The 23410-nt window shown below is 58.6% G+C and overlaps 1 protein-coding gene across 1 annotated transcript; it reads right to left on the reverse strand.

Annotated features, from left to right (window-relative positions):
* Positions 1–228: 228 nt before the first annotated feature.
* Positions 229–22275, reverse strand: LOC119096281 (collagen alpha-1(IV) chain). The gene is made up of 22 exons (XM_037219109.1): positions 22110–22275; positions 16471–16707; positions 15637–15754; positions 14734–14837; positions 14140–14202; positions 13691–13845; positions 12718–13415; positions 12134–12295; positions 11411–11572; positions 10533–10714; positions 10110–10237; positions 9667–9776; positions 8899–9089; positions 8110–8316; positions 7386–7674; positions 6697–7061; positions 5838–6036; positions 4429–5035; positions 3422–4032; positions 2634–2811; positions 1694–1808; positions 229–1412 (listed from the first exon to the last, which is right to left on the reverse strand). The coding sequence occupies exons 1-22, from the start codon at positions 22188–22190 to the stop codon at positions 1101–1103; spliced, it is 5274 nt and encodes a 1757-aa protein (XP_037075004.1). The 5' UTR covers positions 22191–22275; the 3' UTR covers positions 229–1100.
* Positions 22276–23410: the final 1135 nt, after the last annotated feature.

Below are 23410 nucleotides of genomic sequence, written 5' to 3' on the forward strand. Positions count from 1 at the left end.
CATCGGGTACGTCCCAGTGAAAGGTAAACTGGCCGCTGCTTCACAATCGTGGCGCATTTACCACTTGAGATGGTGATAGCAACTAGATAGGCAATGTTATCAGACGAATACGATTCCCAAATTATCCATATGTCCCAGTTAAACTGGCATTCCTCGATATATGGTCGTACACGGTGTAGCACCCACCGCGGTCATTCTGCTTAAGACTATTTGTATTAAAAATGCAGCTTAAAAGACGATCGTCCACTTTATTTTGGTTGGTCAAGCTTCAACAGGCATTTTATTGTCAGATTTGACCTAGCCCAGCCCTCGTGAGCACCGCCATATATGCAGCTATCCGAATGAAATAAGATCGGAAACCTGGAATTAGTACTCTAAGCGACTAGAACATACACCAGACAATCATCGCTGACAGCCACGTTGAGATAACCTTCGCGGTGGCTTCTGCGTACGTAGCGATTATTCTTGGCAGTGAAATTGTCTACCATGGCAGTGATAGGCGCCCCAGTGTGGCTACAACGTGGGTTCTGGCCTTGCCCTGACGCGAAGCTCAAATCCCTGGTAGCTGTATCCTGCGAAACTCTCTGCATCCTAAAATACAACGCTATGACGCTCATAATGTAGAAACACAAAAGCTGGACAGTGTCGTGAATATGGGCATATGGATTTGCTCCAATGCGGCACTGTTTACACGGAGCGTTATTGTCACTCGTTATTGTCCGTGTTAGTTTTCAGCGAACAGTAATCTGAAAATCCCATACAAAACCTACACACAACATAAACAACGCAACGCGAATCCAAAAGAAGATCTGACTGTGTACATTCGTTTAAAAGTTATTGTTCCGACTCAGATTTTCCCCGTTTCGTCGCACGCGGGACACATTTGTAGCCAAACTGGGGCTCTGAAGCGACCCGGCTGGCGCGCGCTTCCCAGCCCCTCTCCTGCACTTGCGCGCACCGGCCGGCGAGTTTATGATTATCACAGCGACGGACTTCTTGCGGCCGCACCACTACCCCTTTACTAGGCGTCGTCACCGACGGGGCCTGGCGAGGGGCCGCTAGAGGTCACTGCCTTCGTCGCTAGATGTCTCCGCCGTCGCTCAGAACTGGAAGAACCTGTTGCGAGAGAAGCTCTGGCCGGGGGAGGGCAGGTCGCGCGGTCGCTGCCGGCGGCAGACGGAGCAGCGCGAGATGCGTTGGCGCAGGCTGCCCGCCTTCAGCGTCTGCTGCACCGGCCGACGGAACTGCGTCGAGCTCTCGATGGTGGCCAGCCAGTAGGAGAAGGCGGTGGTGAAGTAGTTGCAGCGGCCGTGGCCGTGGCACTCGATGAACGGCGACGGCCGGAAGTCCTCGAGACAGGAGCCGGGCGACACCAGAGACTGGCCGCCGCCCTCGGCGCCGGCGTCCGTGTGCTGAGACAAAGTGGCCGTCGTCATGGCAACGTTCGAAACTACCGAGTGTTGCAAGCCGCTTCACTTTCGCGACGGGCATGCAGGCTTGGAACACAAGTCGAGTTTAATCGCCGCCCTCATCATCACCGCTTTGAACTTCTCAAGACATAGCAATAACTTATTTCTTCACAAACAACGTTGAAAATATTACAGCTTTCTCGTAAGATGACCATTCGTGTGAGAAACGCCACAGGAAGAAAGGTGAGCACCATGACAAGCACTGACGAGCACGCGGCGGTTACCATGAGGAACGAATAGCCGATCCAGATGCTCTCCCAGTTCGTGGGACACTCCGGCACGTCCATGCTCTGACTGTGGATGGCGATCACCAGCGTCTCGGCCTCACAGACGGAGCATCTGCAGCGGGGAGGGGGGGGGGGGGGCAGACGCGTCAGCCGGCACCGCCAACTTGGCCGCTCACAGCGAGTTGCGGCGGCGTTTGCAAGCAGCGAATTTTAAGTTTTGCCATCAATAAGGCGAGAAGCCTATACGTTTTCTTACTGCGATTTAAAATGGAGACACAATGCATAGTTTGAATGTAAGGATATGGCTTCTACAAAACACGGCGTCTGGGCCGGGGCACTCTGGTTCAGAATGTTTTCTGTCTAAATAGGTTTGCTCATCACCCATGACCTCGTAACGATAGACAACGTAGTTACGCAGGTGTCGATAGACAACATAGTTACATATGTGTCGAGCATTGACAAGCTTCCACCACCAACCTGAAGGTGGACGTTCTGTGCACATCGTGCTGGGGTGGATGAGGCAGGGCACTGTTGGGGTGCGACTGGCATACTGGTGCTGCACACGACGTACAGATATAGGTCACTGTCAGCTGAACCAATCGATGCACTCGTCTGCCGATCTGGAATCCGTGGCTCAGCTCCCAAGCAAAGTCCGGCAAACAAGTCCGCCGGGCCTGGGAATGTGGTCACCTTCTGCCCGAGACTTGCGCCCGCGATGGACTTCGTTGGTCAGTGGCTTTGTGCGTTACTGCAGGTGGACCCCGAGATGTAAGCGGTGGGTGACGTCAGTTCACTGGCAGCAGAGGCCGCCGCAGGAGTCAACCAGCACAGGCCAGAGTCGCGACCATGGCTGCGCCACTGCCGTGGAGTGCCAGCGTCTGCCGAGGAGTGTCGGCGCAGTTTTCTGCTCAGCGACGAGAGCTGGGCTTCTGCTCACCTGGAGATGTATCTCTCGATGTCTCGTCCGACGATGGGCGTCATCATCATGGGCATCGGCTCTGGCGTGCTCAGCCAGTAGCTGTAGTCGTTGCGCTGGGCGTACTCGCATTGGTTGTTGACGTTACAAAACAAGTACGGCATGGTGGAGAACTTGCGCATGCAGGATCCGGGAGTGCCTGCGTGATGGGGAAGATGAAGTTAGCAGAGCTCGTCCGCCACATGAACCAATACGCTTGAAAGAGTGATCAGTCCAATTTTGTTTAATAACAGTGATAGCATTTAATTCGTTGGAAATGTAATGCTGTTTAGGCCTGGTTTGGTAAGCTCACGTGACAGTCACGATCAGCCCCGCAGCAACGGCGTCAGGATGCTATGGTACCAGGTGGCCGCACAGGGACATACCCATCGGCTGTTCCTGGCCACAGTCAAGCCATGAATATTGTGTCAAGTTTCCACGAGCAGCATACTTTTGTAGTCGTCGTGGTATATAACTTCCGTTTGGCTACCGCTGGATCCACTCTGCGCCAATACCTCACCCGCCTCCCCAGACCTCTGACAGGAGTGACGACTACTGAGAGGCGAGTTTTCGCAGAACTGTGACGATTGGCAACTTAACCACTTGTCGATTTTCCTATACCCTTATGTAGGAACTGCACTTGCAAATATTTTAAAGCTGGAAGGCAGCGCATAAATAATATCGTAGAGCACCGACAACTGGGCGCCGTTCAGGCGACCCCTGCCGTCCCTTAGCGCCGTGTCCTGTCGCCCGTGCTCCAGCGCACTCACCGAGGTCGGCGCCGTGGGCCTTGGTGTTGCCGGTGACATGCAGCAGCGAGTAGCCGTCCCAGAGCCGGGTGGTGCCGGGCGGACACTGCGGCAGCGACGACGTCTGGCTGTGCCGGGTGAAGAAGAAGCCGCGGGGCTTGGGCAGCGGTCCGGGCGGCGCGTCATCGCCGGGCAGGCCGGGCGGACCGATGTCGCCGGCCGGCCCGACCCGGCCGTCCACGCCCGGCGAGCCGTCCATGCCCCTGGCACCGGCGTCGCCGGGCCGGCCGTCGCGTCCGCGTCGGCCCTGGTCGCCGGCGCGGCCGGGGAACCCGTCGCGACCGGGCTTGCCCATGCGGCCGGCGGCGCCCGGCGCGCCCGGGAAGCCGAGCAGGCCCGCCTCGCCCGCCTCGCCCTTGAAGCCGAAGGCGCCGAAGTCGCCGGTGGAGCCCTTCTGGCCGGGCGAGCCGGCGAAGCCCGGGAAGCCGGGCCGGCCGGGGAAGCCGGCCAGGCCCTTGGCGCCGGGCAGGCCGCTGGTGCCCGGCAGGCCCGGCTCGCCAAGCTCGCCTTTCAGGCCGGCAATGCCGTCAATGCCCGGCAGACCGGGCAGACCGCGGTCACCTGCCAGTCCGCTGGAAGTGAGTTAAGTGTCAGCCGGAAGCTAGAGGCAGGGGAGCCGGAACCGACTCAGCAGTGAAGGCCTAGCGGTGCGTTGCCGGGGGAGTCGTTTCAAACGAGCAGTAACTTCAGGCGTTGCAATGCGAATGATTATCGGCCATCTAAGTGCATCGCCTCATTCCATTGTCTGAAACAACGTGAGGGCAGTGTCTGTGCAGCAAGTCAAGTGATTTATTAAGGAATCGCCCCGACTAGTGACTTATCATTTGAAAACAGCCATATTGCGTGTCACAAATGTAAACATGCAACGTTACGGGAAGACCACAGCACTGATGAGGCAAGTAGTAATAAACAATGCATAAAACTAAAAACGCACCGGTGGCGGTAAAGCCGCGCGGCAGACCACTTACTCGAGTCCCGGGAATCCGTCGTATCCGGCGTCGCCGTCCATGCCTCGGTCGCCGTCAGCGCCCGGTCGGCCGGAGGCGCCGGGGCGGCCGGGCAGTCCCACGCGGCCGTCGCGGCCGGGCAGGCCGTCGATGCCGCGCTCGCCGGGGGCGCCGAGCGGCCCGGCCGGACCGTCCTCCCCGTCTGGGCCGCCGGCGCCTCGGTCGCCGTAGTCGCCCGGGGAGCCCTTCTGGCCCGGGAAGCCCGGCAGGCCGTCCACGCCGCGGAAGCCGATGCCGCCCTCTTCGCCCTGTTCGCCGCCAATGACGCGTCCGTCGCGGCCGGCCGGGCCCGCCTCGCCGGTGGCGCCGGCCGCACCCGGTCTGCCGGGCTCGCCGCGTTCGCCGCCGACGCCCGCGTCGCCGGCCAGGCCGCGGCGACCCTTCAGGCCGGGGAAGCCGGCCAGGCCGGGCCGGCCCGCGCTGCCCTTCAGGCCCGCGAAGCCCGAGTCTCCGGGGGTGCCATCCAGGCCGGGCAGGCCGGGGCTGCCGTTCACACCGAACTGACCCTTCAAGCCGGGGAAGCCGGGCAGGCCCTGCTGGCCCTGCCGTCCTGGGGCGCCAGACAGGCCTGGTGCAACGGAGGGGGGGGGGAGGGGCGTTACCGGATATTGGGACCAGCACATGTATCACCAGGCACAGCTGGAGGCAAAATGAGACTCATCGCTGACAGGAGTACCACAAAGTGAACGACTCGATTATCTACAGAGGGACATCTTTGTGCATATTTAATGTTAACACTTTCACTTCTTTGATCACATTCCAGAAAACAACTCATGGTGGAGGGCTCCGAGCGAGCATAGGTCACGCAGCTCAGGAGTAAGCGCGCAAGTCAAGCATAGTTCCCAGAGTGCGAGAAGTGCGTGCGTATCATGCCGCATAGAATGCGCGCATTTCCTACAGCTTGAGGACTGCATGCTATGCTGCGTTCGGTTCCAACCCACCTCACTTGCGTGAGCTTGGATCCGTCTAGGGCATTGAAAACTGATCACGCGATTTGAAAAACTGTCAGTGGCATTATTCCAAGAGACCGTTGATAACTTTCCCCGCAGACATGTAGTGGAAGTTCCGTGGTGAAAATTGAAATTTTGACGAATTGAAATTGAAATTCTCTGTTAGGAACGGCTTCCACACCTCTCCGCTCTTTGCTAGAGTAAAAGTGACACGGACTGCAGCGCCCTTTACTCGCATCGGTGCCTTGTAAGCAACCATTCAGTCCCGTGTCGACCAGTGTAACCATTCAGTCCCGTGTCGACCAGTGTAACCACAGTCCCGTGTCGAACAGTGTAACCATTCAGTCCCGTGTCGAACAGTGTAACCATTCAGTCCCGTGTCGACCAGTGCCACGTCTCACTCCTCGCTCGCAGTGCTACCTCTCAGGCCGCCCCGACCAGGCTCGCCGCGGAGGCCGGGTCGGCCGTCGTTTCCGGCGGACCCGTCAGCACCGGCGTCCCCGCGCGCTCCCTTCAGGCCGAAGCGGCCGGGCTGGCCGGGCCGGCCAGACTGGCCGGGGAAGCCGTCCTCTCCTGCTGCGCCGGCGGGGCCAGGTCTGCCGACATCGCCCGGCGCGCCCTGGAGCCAGCCGATGGCTCCGTCAGCGGGCCACACTAGCGCACAGCTGAACGACAACGACAACGACAACGACAACGCAACGCACAGCTGAACGACAACGATAACGACAACGACAACGCAACGCACAGCTGAACGACAACGACAACGACAACGACAACGCACAGCTGAACGACAGCGACAACGACAACGACAACGCACAGCTGAACGACAACGACAGCGACAACGCACAGCTGAACGATAACGACAACGACAACGACAACGCACAGCTGAACGACAGCGACAACGACAACGCACAGCTGAACGACAACGACAACGACAACGCACAGCTGAACGCAACGACAACGCAACGCACAGCTGAACGACAACGACGACGACAACGCAACGCACAGCTGAACACGACGACGACAACGACGCACGCTTTGCAAGCCGCAGGCGTGCTGGGACGAACAACTGGAAACACTTGTCAGGCCAGCACACTGTGGCGACACGGGCCCAGCAATATCGAGCCACACATCTGCTATCTTCTGACCTGCAAAGAGCAAGCGATCACATACCCAGCCGGTCTTTCCTCTGCCTCGCCAAGTAACACATCTCTAAATTCACTGTTGTCAGTGGAAACCGGGCCAGCCAGCTGTGGCGGAGCGCCGCGGCGTCACTGACCTTCTGGCCGTCGAAGCCGAAGCGGCCGGGCCGTCCCTGCTCGCCCGCAAGGCCGGGCTCACCGGGGAGGCCGTCCTCGCTGTCGCCGGGAGCGCCCTGGGCGCCCGGCCGGCCGACAGCGCCGGTGTTGCCCGGCCGGCCGGGCAGGCCGTCCAGGCCGTCCAGGCCGGGCGGGCCCGGCTCGCCACGGGCCGAGTCGTCGCCGGGCAGGCCGTCCGCTCCCGGCGGTCCGAAGTCGCCCCGCTGTCCGGCCAGGCCCTGCTCGCCGTCCAGGCCAGGCGCGCCCGGCAAGCCCTCCTCGCCGAGCGGCCCCGGCGCGCCCGAGAAGCCCGGACGGCCCGGGAAGCCCTTGGGGCCCGCGGGGCCTACGAGGTACACGGTGGCGAGTTAGGTCTCACTGCGGTGCTATTCACTCGCTCATTACGCACGCCGTATCAAAACGCCAACTGACACGAAGTAGCTGTGATGCCAACCGGCAGAAGCTGTGATGTTGCGTACAGCCCTAGGTTGGTGATCTTCATTCCTGGTACGCTGACTGCATCAGTCCAACAAGGTACGACATGGGCTCTACGCCTACCACTGGACGATGCCCTGAACATTGGACATTCATGTAGCGCTGTTGGCGCCTCATAAAGAACATGCAGCGCAGGCTTGAGCGCGGCAAGCGTGGTGCTTCTGTGCCCACTCACCTGCCCGCGGCCCATCGTTGCCTCGCATGCCCTTGGCGCCATCGCGGCCAGGCAGGCCACGCGTGCCCTGGCGGCCGGGTAGGCCCGTCCGGCCGGGGAAGCCGTCCATGCCGGGCAGGCCCGGCCGACCGTCCTCGCCGTCCGGGCCGGGCAGTCCCACGCCGCCGGGCAGGCCGTCGTTGCCCTTCTGCCCGGGGAAGCCGAACAGGCCGGGCAGGCCGGGCATACCGCGCGGCCCCGGCAGACCCGGGAAGCCGGGCACCACCTCGCCCTGCCGTCCGCGCGCGCCCTGGTGGCGACCGAGAGAGGCGCTCAGACCCCCGCTCAACACCAGGCGTCGCTGATTCGGCGAACGACGCAAGCGCATTGGCTGCGTGGTCGTTGACTGCGGGTGGTGTACTTTTTGTTCCTGTTTTGCATTCTTGCTGACTTTGGCTTATTAGATCTCTCACTCCTCCACGGGCTGAGGCATATGCTTTGTTCAGCCAGCTGCTATAATTACGCGTCACTGGCCTTTTATAATGTTAGGCAAACATCAACTGTTTTCCCATATGAAAGCTTGTAAGTTCTTTTGCATTCCGTCAAACCATCACATCTTCGGTTTCTAACACCCATTGTGAACTACAACGCTCTTCCGTCGCGATTCTGAGTGGACATCTCGCCCTGTCCCCCCCCCCCCCTCGGCCCCACCTCACAGCGCAGCGTCACCCGCCCCTCTGCTCACCTGCCGTCCTGGTCGACCCTGGAAGCCGGGCGAGCCCTTCTCGCCGGGGAAGCCGACGGCGCCGCGCCGACCGAGCGGGCCGGGCGGCCCGGTGGCGCCGAGTTCGCCGGCCTCGCCAGGTCCGCCCGGTATGCCGTCGAAGCCCGGCACGCCCGGCAGGATCCGCTGGCCGTCGTTACCGCGCTCGCCCTTGCGGCCCGGCGCTCCCTGCCACACGCGCGCCGCGTCAGTCGGGTGCATGTGACGTGCTGGCGAACGGACGGCGAAGCGGCGGCGGCAGGCAGCCGGACAGGCGATAGGCCTCGACCGGCGGCGGCAGGCAGCCGGTCAAGTGAGAGGCCTCGACCGGCGGCGGCAGGCGGCCGGTCAGGCGAGAGGCCTCGACCGGCGGCGGCGGCGGGCAGCCGGACAGGCGATAGGCCTCGACCGGCGGCCGGTCAGGCGAGAGGCCTCTATTGGCGGCGGTGGCGGGCAACCGGTTAGGCGAAAGGCCTCTATTGGTGGCACAGAGGACTGCGGTCAGGATGCGGAGCCAGACCGCTGAGCCGTTCCGATGAAAATTGGGCCTATTTCAACATGTCAAAAAAGCTTTGTGGTACTCTCAAGGAAGTAGCCGCAATAACACCGGCAACATCAGACGCCGATGACGCGCGATGCGCCGTCGGGGTCAGTGCCGAGTCGGCTCATCTCAGGCGGTCTCACACCGAGCATTTCATTCTCAGAATGAGCACCCGTGCCAAGCTGCTCTCAGATGCGCCGAGACGGGAGGCCGGCGCCGGCGGCACTCACCGGGAAGCCGTCTTGTCCTCGTAGCCCCGGCTCGCCGGCGCGGCCGTCCAGGCCGCGGTCGCCCGGGATGCCCGGGTAGCCCTTCAGACCGAGCGCGCCGCGCTCGGAGCGGCCGGCGGGGCCGCGTGGGCCACGGCGGCCCGGCACGCCCGGGTCGCCGCCAAAGCCTTTGGCGCCGGCCGGGCTGATGCCTGCGGGCAGGGCCGGCGCTGGGTGACGGGGAGCCGCCGCGGCGCTGGAGAGGGGCACAGGGCTGCTGCATGCTGCGGTCGATCCGCCGGCGCCTGTCACGTGAGGGTCGACCCCCCCCCCCCCCTCCCCCGCTAAGCTGTTGAATGTAGTTCAGTGAAAGCTGTGGGGTGCGTGGCACCAGCTGAACTTGCTATTAAACTTGTCACATCTGCACGGAAACTCAGCCCAGGTTTTGTGGCCGCCAGATCATGAATGAGCGTTCGATCACGTGATGCATTTTTCATCTTGGCGCACTATCGCCTTCGCATTCTCTCGTACATATATTTATAAGAATTACATCCACATTCCGCAAAAAATCCTGGGTATCTTTCGACCGTCGTGTGGCTGTAGGGTCATCAACGTGCCCTGAACACAGGTATAGTTTACCTTGCGTAAACCCACAGGTTGTGAAATCTTTCCAGCCCTTTTCACCAGTGCCATCCCTTACGTTTCGCGTAATTGTAAGGAATATATACACATTTCTATTTTGGACAGTGCACGCAAATTAGTGCGTAGCCCAGACGTCGCCAGAGCTACCTGGAAAGCCAGGCTCTCCTCTAAGCCCTCTCGGTCCTCGTCTCTCTTCTCCCAGGGAGTCTCCGGGTTCTCCAGCTTCTCCCTCTTCTCCGTCCGATCCACGTACGCCGCTGCAAGGCGACCGGGCGTGAAGAGCGGCAGCCTGCGCCGTCACCACGCTCCACCGCGGCAGAGGTGAGATTTGGCGACAAGAGCTGCATGCTTTGACGGTCGCTGTGCTTTTAAGGCAATGTCGTCATGAGCGCCCTCATCGCTGGTGCAGTCACCATCGCTATCATCAGCGCGTGCGTGTGCAATTTATGCGCCTCTGTCCGGCGTAGCTGCCCATCGGCAGACAGGCGCACTAAGCGACGATGCAGTCAGCAAGAAAGGAACTAAGGATGAACGATTACGCCAGTGACCTTTCGTGACCTTTGCGACCTGTACCACAGCCGATTACTCACTCGAAGCCACGCAGGCCCTTGTCGCCAGTGAGGAAGATCTTCTGGTTGGGATTGGCGTCCTCACCGTCTCTGCCGGGTCTGCCATCCAGACCGTCCCGTCCTGGTATTCCCTGGTCGCCGAAGTCACCCTGCCGATACAGGAAAGGATAGCCGCAACGCTCCTCGCAACAAAGAGCCTGATGAATTTTGCGCTCGTGTATCTCAATAGCTTTTGGGTGGATAGGGTGCACGGAAACGCGCTGTTTCCAGCTATATCCGACGATCACATGAGCTGTTGTGACATGTCACCTCACCGTGACGTGGATGGCGTTGAGCTGACGACGGTCGGGTCGGAGGCACTGCTCACATGTTCAGACCGCTCACTATATCAGAATGCCGACTTACCACACTGTCCCTCTACCTTCACCTGCTCCCGCTACTCACCAGTTCGCCCTTGAAGCCTGGTGTGCCGGACAGCCCGGGCAGGCCGTCAGGGCCCTGAGGGCCGACATCGCCGGGCAGGCCGTCCGACCCCATCCCACCCAGCTCGCCGGTCGGGCCCTGCTTGGCGTCCTCGAAGATGAGCACGCCAGCGGCGCCCTTCTGACCGTCCCGGCCGGCCAGACCTGCCACGGTCGGGTCAGGTCAGGTCAGGTCGTAAGGAAACGGCGACGGTGGCTGGTCATCCGGCCCCACGCCCGGTCGGGGCGCGCGGTGCGGAACGGGGACGGGCGTGAGCCGCGGCCAGCATGGCTACGGTGCACTGGACTGGAATAGCCTGAGTGTGGTGAACCAAGAAGCTGAACAACAGTTTGCTAGACAGCGAAGCTGAATGAACGTCTTTTAATCATGACTTTTTACGCTGGTTGAGATTGCGATGCACCGTTTTTGGGCTTCTGACATAGTTGCGCATGCGTTCACCACGAATGGTGGCCGTGGAAGGCAACGGTCCTTCCGTTATCACTTGGCCGGACTGCACTCACTTGGAGCTCGAGGGCGGGACCTGCGCTCGCATGGAGCTCGAGGGCGGGACCTGCGCTCGCATGGAATTCGAGAGTGGGACCTGCGCTTGCGTGAAGCTCGAGGGCAAGACCTGCGCTCGCGTGGAGCTCGAGGGCAAGACCTGCGCTCGCGTGGAGCTCGAAGGTGGGACCTGCGTTCATGCGGAGCTCGAGGGCGGGACCTGCGCTCGCATGGAGCTCGAGGGTGGGACCTGCGTTCACGCGGAGCTCGAGGGTGGGACCTGAGTTCACGCGGAGCTCGAGGGTGGGGCCTGCGTTCACGCGGAGCTAGAGGGCCGGACCGTGGCGCGAAGCCCTCACCTGCCGAGCCGGGCAAACCGTCGAGACCGGGGAAGCCGGTTCTGCCGGGCAGGCCGCGACGTCCTGGGCCGCCGTCCTGGCCGCGAGGTCCCTGTAGACCCGGTGCCCCCTGCAGGCCGGGGCGCCCGTCGTCGCCCGCCTTGCCCTTCTCACACGGCGTCACTGAAACGAGACGGCACGGGACGTTGAGAGCGGCACCGCACCCCCGCCGCTTCCGCCTCACAGGCCGAGGCCCCTGGTGCACGAATGAGCCCGGTGGTGGGAGAGGGATTATCGTTAGTTGGTGCTGTGCTACACGGAGTGGTGCTGCTGATTTTTATTCAGATTTCAACTAGCAGAGTTTCAAAGAAATCCCCGGTTTCCAGGGCAACAGCAGCATCTAACAACAGCAGTTTGATGAACAACGCAAATGAAACAGCATTACCTGCTAAAAACGAACAAATTTTAAGACTGAATATTCTAGGCGGATAAAAGCGCTTGCATATCAGAAGAACCATGCGAAAAGAGGAGTAAAATTTACCAGCAACGGCATCTACGTATGAAATTGTTTGTACATTTGCATAACACATTCAAGGAGGCAGTTTTACCGAGCGAAACGCATGCGCGTCAACTCTTTAGCAAAGAGGAGCAAAATAACAGACACGTGGATCCACCTCCACCAAAGTATCCACACTCATGACTGACGTCTGACGTCATCCCCTGATATCCTGTGACGTCACTCACGGCTCTGGGGCAGGCAGTCGTCGCCACGGCGCCCTGGAACGCCGGTCGGACCTCTCGGTCCGTCCCTGCCGGCCTCGCCGGCCGGTCCGGGCGGGCCGGGCAGGCCCGGTGCACCCTCCGGACCCTCCTTCCTCACTCCGATGCCCGGTATGCCTTTGGGACCTGGGGGCACGCGTGTGCTGTACAAGCGTCGCGTAGAAGTAGGAGCATGCTGTTATCATGCAGACGTGATAGTGGGATGCGGTAGCTGTGGCGCATTCGGCCGCACTTGTGTTGTCATAAAGCATGGGCATCCCAAAAATAAACCATCTCAGTTCTAAACCCGCATGTGTGCCGACATTGCCGTAAAAGGTTGCGGCTATTGCGTTTATTTTGATCTCCCATGCACCTGCCACCATCCCTCCCGGGCAAGAACATGAACACGAGGCGACCCTGAGACGCATCAGCTCACAGCTTCAACACGGGATGAGCGCCCTGAACATGAGGCGCTATCCTGAGACCTATCCGCCGACAGCTTCAACACGGGGTGAGCGTACGGCGCGCGGCGGGCTCGGTCCACCGCTGGCGGTGGCCGGCGTGCTCACCTGCGAAGCCGGGGTCGCCTCGGTCGCCAGGCAGGCCGTCGAGCGCCGGTCGGCCGGGGATGCCGTCTCGGCCTGGCTCGCCGATAGCCACGGCGCCCTGCTGGCCCTTCGGGCGGGGGAAGCCGGCCGGGCCGGCGGCGCCGGGAAGCCCGGGCGGCCCGGCCGGACCCGGCTGGCCATCCTCGCCCGGGTTACCAGGCGTGACGAGGCCCGGCGCGCCGCTGTCGCCCGGCCTGCCGCGCGGCCCCGGCGGCCCCACGAAGCCAAGCGGGCCGACCTGGCCGGTGCGGCCCGGCTGGCCCGGCTCGCCAGGCCGGCCAGGGAAGCCGAGGTCACCCTGTACGCCCTGTGAGCCCTTCATCTCCTCAGCGATGGCCGGGTCGTAGAAGCCCTTAGGCCCAACGTCGCCCTGCGTGCCGGGCGTGCCCGGCCGGCCCGGCTCGCCGAGGCTGCCCCGGCGGCCGAACCCGCCGTCGAGGCCGCTAAAGCCTGGCGCGCCCTTGGAACCCTTGTCGCCGTACTGGCCCGACTGGCCGGGGCGGCCCTGCTTGCCGCGCCGGCCTTCATGGCCCCGCTGGCCACGCATGCCCTTCTGGCCGCTGGGGCCCCGCACGCCGGCCCTGCCGTCCTCCCCGGGCGGGCCACGCGGGCCCTTGCTTCCTCGAGGGCCCCTGGCCCCATCCGGTCCTATGCGGCCCCTGCGGCAAACGACGCATGCCATGATTGTTTATGATGCGCCAGCGAACCAGCGCACGTGCCACCAATCGGCATCATGGCGGGACAAAACAGCTTAGGTTACAGGTGTTCGTGTCATTCTTCATTTTTGTGCTGAGTACCCTTCAACTGATAATTTACAGAATCACAACATCACAGCATCGCAAGCATTATGATGCCGCCAGCAAGACTTGAGAAACTGAGGTGTTAAGAAAACCCGAGGTACGCGGTTTTGTAGATGCCCATGGGCTTTACTTACGGTATAGTTGATATTCCTGGGGGCTGGTTTGCGAAAGTGAAAGGCTGACCTGGCGGTCCTCTTTCTCCGCCTTGGCCCTTTTCACCTTTAGGACCCACTTTAGCGGCGCCCTTCACGCCCTTGAAGCCAGAAAGCCCGTCGGGACCAGGCGGGCCCTACAGCGGAACACGAGCAGGTCATGGCAGGGTATTGATGGGCCATTCCATGGTTGCAAAACATATGTTCTTAGATCAATACGGTGAAGCAAGGGGTCTAAAATTACGATTCCATATGGATTTGTTGGCATGATGCTGGAATTCTGGATATAATAGCAGAAATGGCAAGCATTTTATTTCACTCGTTGATAGCACTGAAGTCTTTTTTACCTCTTCCACGAAGGCATGCCTAGCATGTAAATGGGCCATGATGGCTAATACCCCAGTCCAGACAAGAATAGCAAATAAACTTACCCTGAGTCCCGGATCTCCCTGAAATCCTGTGTAGCCTTTTGGTCCCGGTAGTCCAGGCAAACCCTGTAACAAGCCCCACACGATACGTAAAATAACTGGAATGGGCGGGCCTTATGGGGTATTCCTACACAGCATGGCTACGGGCATGCGGAAATATATTTTGTGGCTAAATATTGAGCTCAACGTATTTGTTAAAAGACCGGCGCGGAGCAAATCGGAAACGCCCTTTTCTTTGCATATTATGTTTATGGCACCCTGACCACCAAACGAATAGTGTCACGATAAAACTCGTCCTCCGTGAGAAATGAGAACTGGTAGCAAACTGCTGGGGCCTTCACGGTGTGCAGGAGTCTCGCCCATACGCCCGCGATGCCCGCGTCACCAGCGGAGCACAACACCGGTGTGCTCGTTACAGCAGGAGTGAGGGTCGGTGCTGTGGTGCTCTTCGTATGCTACGATGATGATGCCAATAATTACGACGTGATTGTGATGACTGGAGGACTTCTCAGAGCCCTATGCGTCTAGCACAACGGGTCCAAGCGGCCGAGAAGCGTAGCCGGCTCTGACAGTGTAGTTTGTAAGCTGGCGACTCACGCCTCCGCCCGGTCGACCCGCGGTGCCCTGCTCGCCCTTGATGCCGACCGAGTTGGCGCCGCCGTCTCCCGGGTCTCCCTGGGGGCCCCGAAGGCCGTCCTGCCCTGCGGAGACGGCGGCTCAGGGTCAGACTCTGAGGGGTCAGGAGTCAGACTCGTCAGGCGGCGGCGGGATAGCCGCAGGGAGCGGGCGGCGGATCGGGGTCAGACTCTGAGGGGTCAGGACTAGGACTGGCCAGGAGGCGGCGGGACAGCCACAGGGAGCGGGCGGCGGATCGGGGTCAGACCCTGAGGGGTCAGGACTAGGACTGGCCAGGAGGCGGCGGGACAGCCACAGGGAGCGGGCGGCGGATCGGGGTCAGACTCTGAGAAGTCAGGACTCGGACTGGCCAGGAGGCGGTGGGACAGCCGCAGGGGGCGGGCGGCGGATCGGGGTCAGACTCTCAGGGGTCAGGAGTCAGACTGGTCAGGCGGTGGCGGGACAGCCACAGGGAGCGGGCGGCGGATCGGGGTCAGACTCTGAGGGGTCAGGAGTCGGACTGGTCAGGCGGTGGTGGGACAGCCGCAGAGGGCGGGCGGCGGATCGGGGTCAGACTCTGAGGGGTCAGGAGTCGGACTGATCAGGCGGTGGCGGGACAGCCGCAGGGGCGGGCGGCGGATCGGCGGCGGCTCACATCCAGCGGTGCCACGAACTCCGCCTCACAACGCTACTGAGGTGAGCGCACGTACGCGCGCACTCCGTGGCCTCACCGACCAAACCCCACGATGCTTCAGTTGTCTTCAGCTGAGAACGCCGACCGCCTCAATGTTGGGGAGGAGATTACGCCGCGAGCACTCCTGGACACGACGCCAGAGCGCCTGCCTGCGTTGGAGAGGAGGGCGGGCAGGGACGCCGGTGGCTTACCTGGCTGCCCCCGAGGGCCGGTGAGGCCGGGCAGACCCGACAGACCCGGCTGGCCGTCCGTGCCGTTGCAGCCAGGGAAGCCGAGCGCGCCCCGAGAACCTTCGTTCCCCGGCAGACCCTGCTCACCCGGGGAACAGCATGGTCAGGACGCACGGCTGATGTTTCACGCGCTGCATTACATATTCCAGGAACAGTTAAAGGTTCAAAAAACGGGCTTAACGGATCGATATGAAGCTATATGTTGTTTTTCTTAGGGCATGCAGTGCTGGTAACGTTGATGAGCAATCACAACTAGCGCAATGTAGTTACAACCTAGGAATGCAGCTTCTCTTCATGTGACGGTAACCCAACCTCCGACGTGATGTCATGCCATGAAGTATGTTAGGTACAATAAACATATTGCTGAGTGACATCACATCGGTGCCACCCAGCCCCCTTCCTACACTTCCATTCAGGTTATGACTGTCTTGTGACCCCTCGTGGTGCGTCGTTAGAGGCTGCGTCTCATGTTAGCCTTCCACCGTCCACGCGATCAATGAGCAGGCCCGCCCGGCAGGTCATGTTACCAAATCCATACGCCCCATCCACTCACCAGATCCACCCGCCACTCGCCAGATCCATACGTACGGTCCGCTCACAAGATCCACGCACTGCTCACCAGATCCATCCATGTGATCCACTCACCATATCCGCCTGACACTTACTCGATCCACTCGCTCGGTCCACTCCCCAGATCCATCCTCCCGATCCACTTGCCAGAGTCATCATCTCGATCCACTCGTCAGATCCACTCACACGATCCATTCCCCAAATTCGTCTGCCTGGTCCACTCACAGCGATTCCCGGCGCTCCTCGGAAGCCGGCGGCGCCCTGGCGGCCGCGGTAGCCCTTGGCTCCCTGGCCACCTTCCTCGCCACGCGAGCCCTTCATGCCGGACGGGCCACCCGGACCCTCGGGCCCCGTGTCGCCGGGGTAGCCCTGCGAGCCTTGCAGGCCCGGGATGCCCGGGTTGCCCACATAGCCCTTGTCTCCTTCGCAAATGCAGTTCTGTACCACGCAGCCCTTGCATGCCTGAAATAAAGATGGGGGTGAGCGACTGGTGCGGACGTCAGGAACAAGTCATAGTTAAGGCGTCCAAGGAGGCCACTGACTAGACAGGCATGAGAGCCACGGACGGAGTATTTGGGGACGTTACGGTCCACGGTTACGGTTGTGATTTGAGCCTTCTGGAACTACGTGGAACCAATATGTAAGCATGGGTCAGAGTTTCCACCAACGACGGTCAGAGACTGAAGACAAAGACATAATTACTGGATAAGGTAGTCGGTGGGAACGTCTCCGTTTCCCCCGAGTGGTGTTTTTATTACCGCTCACAGCTGCAACTTATTCAGGTAGAAAAAAATGCTGTTGGCGGAGCAAATCCTAAACCGTCTCCAGCGCATTGCTGACCCTAGTCTAGCACAATACTACGCAGAGCCTAAAGCATTATATCTGCTCACTCAGAGCAGTTTCAGAGAGCCTTCAGATGCCTTTTCTCATCCAAATGACCTTGTCTACGTCTATTACTAAGCTTTCAAAGCAATCGTCCCATTCATGGTATGTCCGTGGTGGCTTAGGAACGCGTGTTGGGGCATTTAACCTCGGCCGCGCGTCGGAGGTGTTCAAATATGACGTGATAGGTTTTAACATAGCGTATTAAGACACGCAAATGTATCTATACACACACACGCATACATACACACACACACACACACACACACACACACACACACACACACACACACACACACACACACACACACACACACACACACACACACACACACACACACACACACACACACACACACACACACACACACACACACACACACACACACACACACACACACACACACACACACACACACACACACATATATATATATATATATATATATATATATATATATATATATATATATATATATATATATATATAACTTGCATTAGTTCGGTAAAATATCGGTTTCACCTCCCTTTTTCTGGCATTGCAATGTGAACTTTTCAACCGCGCCCCAAGCCAGCGATTGCGTCCTGATATTACCGGGCCAAAAGACTGTCTGCTCGGGTCCATACGACATCACCAGTGCAATTCCAAGCATCGCACAGGTATGGTGCTTGATGAGGTGTGATGCATCAAGATTTTCAGCGCTTGGCCATGGGCAGTGTGACAAGGTGTTTGGTCCCACGTGATGTGTTGCGCCATTCCCCCACCCACACGCAGATCATCGACGCAGTCGGTCCGGGCCGCTCCCAGCGCACGTCTCCCGCCGCTCGGCCAGCTCCTCCGTCTGGCGTCCAGGCCGTGTCACAACAGCCGGCCGCGGGGGTCACGGCGTCTGGAGGTGGCTTCCATGCAATAAACAGTGCCGCGAAGGACAGCACATGACGTAATGGTGCGCGGGCGGCAGGGGACGCCGCCGGTGGGACCGGGTCACCGTCGGCGGCCCGCTTGAACCCCGCCCGAGGCATAAACAGGTCGGCCGCGGCCGCCACCTGTTTGCTTACAGAGCGGTCGGCGGCTGCAGTGGAGTCGCATACCGAGCCGGCCGCGGCCGGCGACACGGTGCAGCTGTTGCTTGAATAAACAGCGTCCGCTGCTGCCCCCCGGCCGCCGGGCGTGGGCGGTGGCCGGCTGGAGGGGGGAGGGTGGGAGGGCGGGAGCGAGCGGGAGTGGACGTCCGACAGGTCACGGCCCATTGTGTCCGGAGAGAGGGCGGAACGGAATAACGACGGAATTTCCGGCCCCGCGGCGGCGGCGGCGGTACCGGATGCAAGCCTCCAGACGGCGGGCGGGTGTTGCTGCAAACACACACTCGCCTTGACTATGCTGAGGAGCGGCGTATTCGCGTCTCCGCATAGCTGTGGACAGGATCCCTGGAGGGCTCTAGTTTTGTATCTGACTTTGGACACGGCTGCGGTGGTCCTGGTGAGGAGTGTAGGCTGCGAATGGTCCATTTTGTGATGGCAAAGGGCTTAAGGCTTGTGTGTGCACATGCGTGATTATCATTACTCAAGAAGCAAACTCATTATCCTTATGGTTTTGCACCCAAGAACTTTCTAACGGAGCTGTCCACTCATCTATTCACTGTCCGGTCTAATCGCCCGTGCAATGCAAAGCTGAGACTTCTACATTTTGGTACAGTGAGCAAGTCAAGAGGGAAGTGAATAATCGTGGAACTTTACAGCACGGGGGAACTGTGGGCGTTTAGAACAAGTGACTCCAACTTATATGAATCAGAAAATAGCAGAAACAGAACGTTTAAAACAACAGCTTAAAGGGAATGTTCCACAGTTGAGGATATTGAAGCATCATATATGGTAAAATAAGCTCACTGATAACTTTTCGCATAGTTTTAAGTAGACAAGACTGTTCAGCCTAGCGCCATTGCTCTGTTGAGTAAATATGCTGCTCAATACATAATTTTTATTATCATCGTACCATGCACAACATATCATTATATCTGGACATTATATCTGGACAGTCGTTATATCTGGAAATTGTGCACATGAACACAGCATACGAAGGACTCGACAACGATATTTTTCTTAGCCTTGACTACCGCATCGGCACTGAAATGGTAGGATCTGAATGACTTAACTATGGCCTCATAGATTCCTGGGTGAATTTGAAATAGTTTTCACAAAATATTCTGCACATTCTCTTGAGCGTGTAGCTCAGAAACTAAAGGGGTTTAGGTCTTAAGAGGGAAGGACTGTTAACAGCACCAGAAGGTCTTCAAGATGGCTATTTCACTTAAAACCTCATATCAATGTGCAGTACTTCCCTTAAAACAGATATTTAAGTCAGTCTCACTGGGGTAAGGTGAATCATGACCCGGTTCTCCCGGCTGGGAAAAATGGAGCATAAATGACACGTGCCCATCGTATACATTGATGTAACGGGAAACACATCGAATATGAAGCAATGTAATTTTCCGCACTATGCACATCATTATGCAATAAAAAGAAAACATGAAATGATGATAAAACGACACGTCTGCAATCAGTGTGGCGAAGAATAAAAATGCATTGATAGTCATAGATGTTGCTGCGTTCCAAAGTTGAGCCAACAACTGTTTGCGTCGTAAATATCATGAAACCACCACGCCGTATGGTCAAAGCTGAAAAGGGACGCTTAAGCAAAGCAGCACATTTTTCTGGTGCTGCTCTACAATTTGACCAAAAAATATGACGTAAAAATCGTTTGGGTGCCGCACTTGGACGCGATCAAAGCCTTCATAGCCTATCCGACTTGCTAAAGAAAGCTGAATTTCTAGTTGAGTCTCCTGATCCTGGCTCACTTCAACTCCACGCAGTGCGACGAAAACCCAGCCAATGAGATTTCTCGGTAATCACCGATCTTCGGGCCGGGTGGCTCAGTGTGCCGTACTACACGCGAGCATTGCGGTACAGGATACTCTCCAGAAGATGCGATGTCCCAGCCTCTAGCGTTCATTACGTGCACTCGACTTTTATTACTCGTCACTAGACTGCGCTAGTGATACGCATGCGTGCTCTTGGAGTTACGCTAGGCATCGCCGTTCCTGGATTCGCTTGAATCCTATTTGTTGCGTGATTGATGGTACAGAGAGTAAAAGAAAACGGCTATTTCGTTAAATTTTGTTTCGGTTAGGTACAATGCTGGAGTGGGAGTCTGACCGAAACGAAAATCATATTTAAAACAAGTGTGATCTAGTCCTTCCCTCCGGTTATTTTCGGGTGTCAGTCTCATCGGGTGCATACAAAATTCATATTTGGATCCATTTTAATTCATATCCAACACCTTTGCACATTTTGGGCCCAAAATTCTCTAGGTAACGGCGCCACAAGAGCACTTGCGGATCCCTGTCCAGAAATACGGATAGGTCCTACATAGAATTGGTGTCCCTATGCATAGAGGTGTTGTGTCTAACATGCATGGCTGCCAATTTTAGCTTAAGTCCAGAAAAGCAAATAGTTTGTTATGTCCGAAATGTCTAATTCGCTCAGGATTGTCACCCAATTCAGCAAAGCCCCATATCTGATGGTGTGTAGTGGATTTTTCGTAGTGGATCTGATGGTGTGTAGTGGATTGTAGTGCTAGTGATTTTGCTTCATCTCCTGAGCGTTAATTGTCCTTCTTGCGCTAATCACGTGTTACGCTGCGCTGTTAACATCCCCATGTGTTTATAGGGGAATACAATGAGCAAAAAATGCCGATTTCGTTTCCAATAAACGTCGATGGTACCTTCCATACGAAGCTAAGCTAGGAGCGTTTCTAAGTTTGTTCCTCTTAGTTCGTTGGCTCAGGAATGACGTTGACGGTTCTGTGCAGGTCATGGATCCAATTTCACGACTAGCTTGGCCATTCTCGACTGGATAGTCATGCATCTACAGAGTGTCACGCGCTCGGTGTCTTCCAAGCACTTGCATCAGCTTGGCTCCATTTCCAGAGAAGAAATATGGCTAAGTGGCAGGTGGTCAAACGTGGAATAAGCGACAAACCCATGTCTAACACAGTGTTTGCACCACTTTACTAAAATGCAGCAACGCTCGATCTAAATACAGCATAACACCAGTGTTCATTGGTTTGATTGTCTGATGTGTTCGCAAAGAAGATCTTCCGTCATTTGCTTTGTTGGAAGTGCCTGTTTCATCAACAGCGACTTTGCGTGTCATCCGGTTTACCGTGAGGCCAGCTGACCCGCGCGCCTGGTGAGCAAGGGTGAGAGTGTCCGGATTTTCTCCAACGTGTCATGATTTATTCTGCATACAAGTATTTCGCCGCCCGTTTTCTGCCGCGTGTGCTGTGCCACAGACAAGCCCTGACTGCTCGCGCGATGCTGTGGCATCAGTGCTCAGGCTACTTGAGAGGCGTCACCGCAGCGTTAATCTGTCTCCACCAGGCGGATCTGAGACCATGGCGAATCTGGGACCTGCGCGGACCCACAGCCACCTCGCCTGTTCGGCGCAGGGCTCAGAGAAGCCTAACTGCACTCTGGCGGCCTCCTTGCAAAACACAGGGGCTGCGCGCGCATGGTTGCGTGCCCCTGGCGGCGAGCTCCAGAACCTCTTGGCGCGGAGGAGGTTGGCGGCGCACTCGCCGCCCTTCTGCTGCCGAGCGGTCCGCACCGGACCGGGAGGCCACCCCACTCACCTGCCTCACGTTTGGGCTGCGTGAAAAAAATGCCAGCGTACACATGACTTCGAAATAAACGGCTGATAAACAGTGCGTCAACTTGGTAAATAAACACTGGGCCAGAAAATCAAAAAAATTATTTTTATCAGCAGAGGTATCCGACTTGGTTGCTTTGATACCTGACAAATCGCATTCAGTACACACGAAACCTATCCCCCAACCCCTTACGAAAGCCGTCCACACCTACTCCACCCAGAGCTGCCTGCAGGGCCGGGCCTTCCGCCGAGCGCGCACCGGCTTGGGGACTCACCGCAGCGTCGGCCGTCCGAGGGACCCGGAGCAGCAGCAAGAGGGCGGCCAGCGCGAGCGGCAGCCAGCGCGCGGCGGCCATCCTGTCGCGTGTCACAGACGGACGGGGCGGCGGCGCATGGGGCGGCGCGGTCACCGAGCCGGGGCCAGCACGCTCCCCCCGTGACTGGGGCGCTCACTGATCTGGGCGCGCGCCACGGCACCCGGCCGGCGCGCGGAGGACCACGCCGCCGCTGCTCGGGGCGTGGCCTAAGTCAAGCTGGCGCTCTGGCGCGTCTCGCGACCCAGCTCGGTTTCAAGTGTGTACGTTTTGTCGCACGGTGTAACCCTACGTGTTCTTTGACAGGTCTCGACCTCGCCGCTAGCGACCTGGAGCGCCGCGAACCGGCACTATATTCTCGTGGGCGGGTCTCGCCGTGCTCGTGGCCGTCGCTGGCGGCCGGCCGGCGCGGCCCGGCAGAGTGGGGCGGCGCGCGCCGACACTGGGAGCTGGTCCGCTCGCTGCCGCAGTCGGCGCCGCGCGCACGGCAAACGCCCGCGCGCGTCCCCCAGCGCCACCGGCAGCCCGCTCCTCTCATGCTGGCCGGCTAGGCATGCGCTGAAGTGAGCGTCGACAGCCGAAGTGATCATGGAGCGCGTCAGAGCGCCCCTGCTGCTGCTCGGGTGAGTGGATCGTCCGGCCGCCAGCTGGCCCTCAGTCGGACCCGAGCCACGTGCCGTTCGCGAACAGGTGCTATGGTTCTCACTGGTGCAAAGCTGCACGCAACGCCTGGCGCGTGGCCAGGAGCAGCGCCGGACGGGCCTCGCGATGCTGCTTTCAGCTTGAGCGTGACGCCAGATGTGCAGACGGATTGGGTGCAGTCATAATTAAGTGCGTGCAGATTCTTTTGGTGATTACTTCCTGGATACCTTCCCGTGCATTAATTTTGTCCTGTGATGCACAAGCTATGGTCGGCTTAGCAGGCAACAGCACGGTGTTAGTTTTAGTCTTGAGCTCGCAGATGCATCAGCTTAACGGCTCATGAACGCACATTTTGAACCCCGTTCTGCTAGCATACCACGGTGTATGCTGCGTTCTGACAGCCGGCAAAACGGAAGGGCTCGTTTCAGTTTCTCAAACCACTTAAATAAGACAAGAGTGATTGCATGTATGGTCTGAGGTTTAATCAAGTGAACATCACACTGGGTGAAAATTCGTATCAAGATTTAATCAATCAATTCGCTAGTCCGTGTGTTTTCAATCCATGCGTCTCACTTGCCCATCTTTATTGCGCTGCATGCATTTTTTCAGCACCAGGTACA

This window comes from Pollicipes pollicipes, unplaced genomic scaffold (assembly GCF_011947565.3).
Source record: "Pollicipes pollicipes isolate AB1234 unplaced genomic scaffold, Ppol_2.1 Scaffold_4295;HRSCAF=5057_pilon_pilon_pilon, whole genome shotgun sequence".
NCBI classification, from domain to species: Eukaryota; Metazoa; Arthropoda; class Thecostraca; order Pollicipedomorpha; family Pollicipedidae; genus Pollicipes; species Pollicipes pollicipes.

Coding starts and splice junctions, on each gene's coding strand:
- LOC119096281 (XM_037219109.1), bottom strand. CDS start 22,190: ATGGCCGCCGCGCGCTGGCTGCCGCTCGCGCTGGCCGCCCTCTTGCTG. Junction 4,033..4,428: donor GACGGATTCCCGGGACTCGA/GTAAGTGGTCTG, acceptor ACTCACTTCCAG/CGGACTGGCAGGTGACCGCG. Junction 1,413..1,693: donor TCGGCTATTCGTTCCTCATG/GTAACCGCCGCG, acceptor ACTTTGTCTCAG/CACACGGACGCCGGCGCCGA.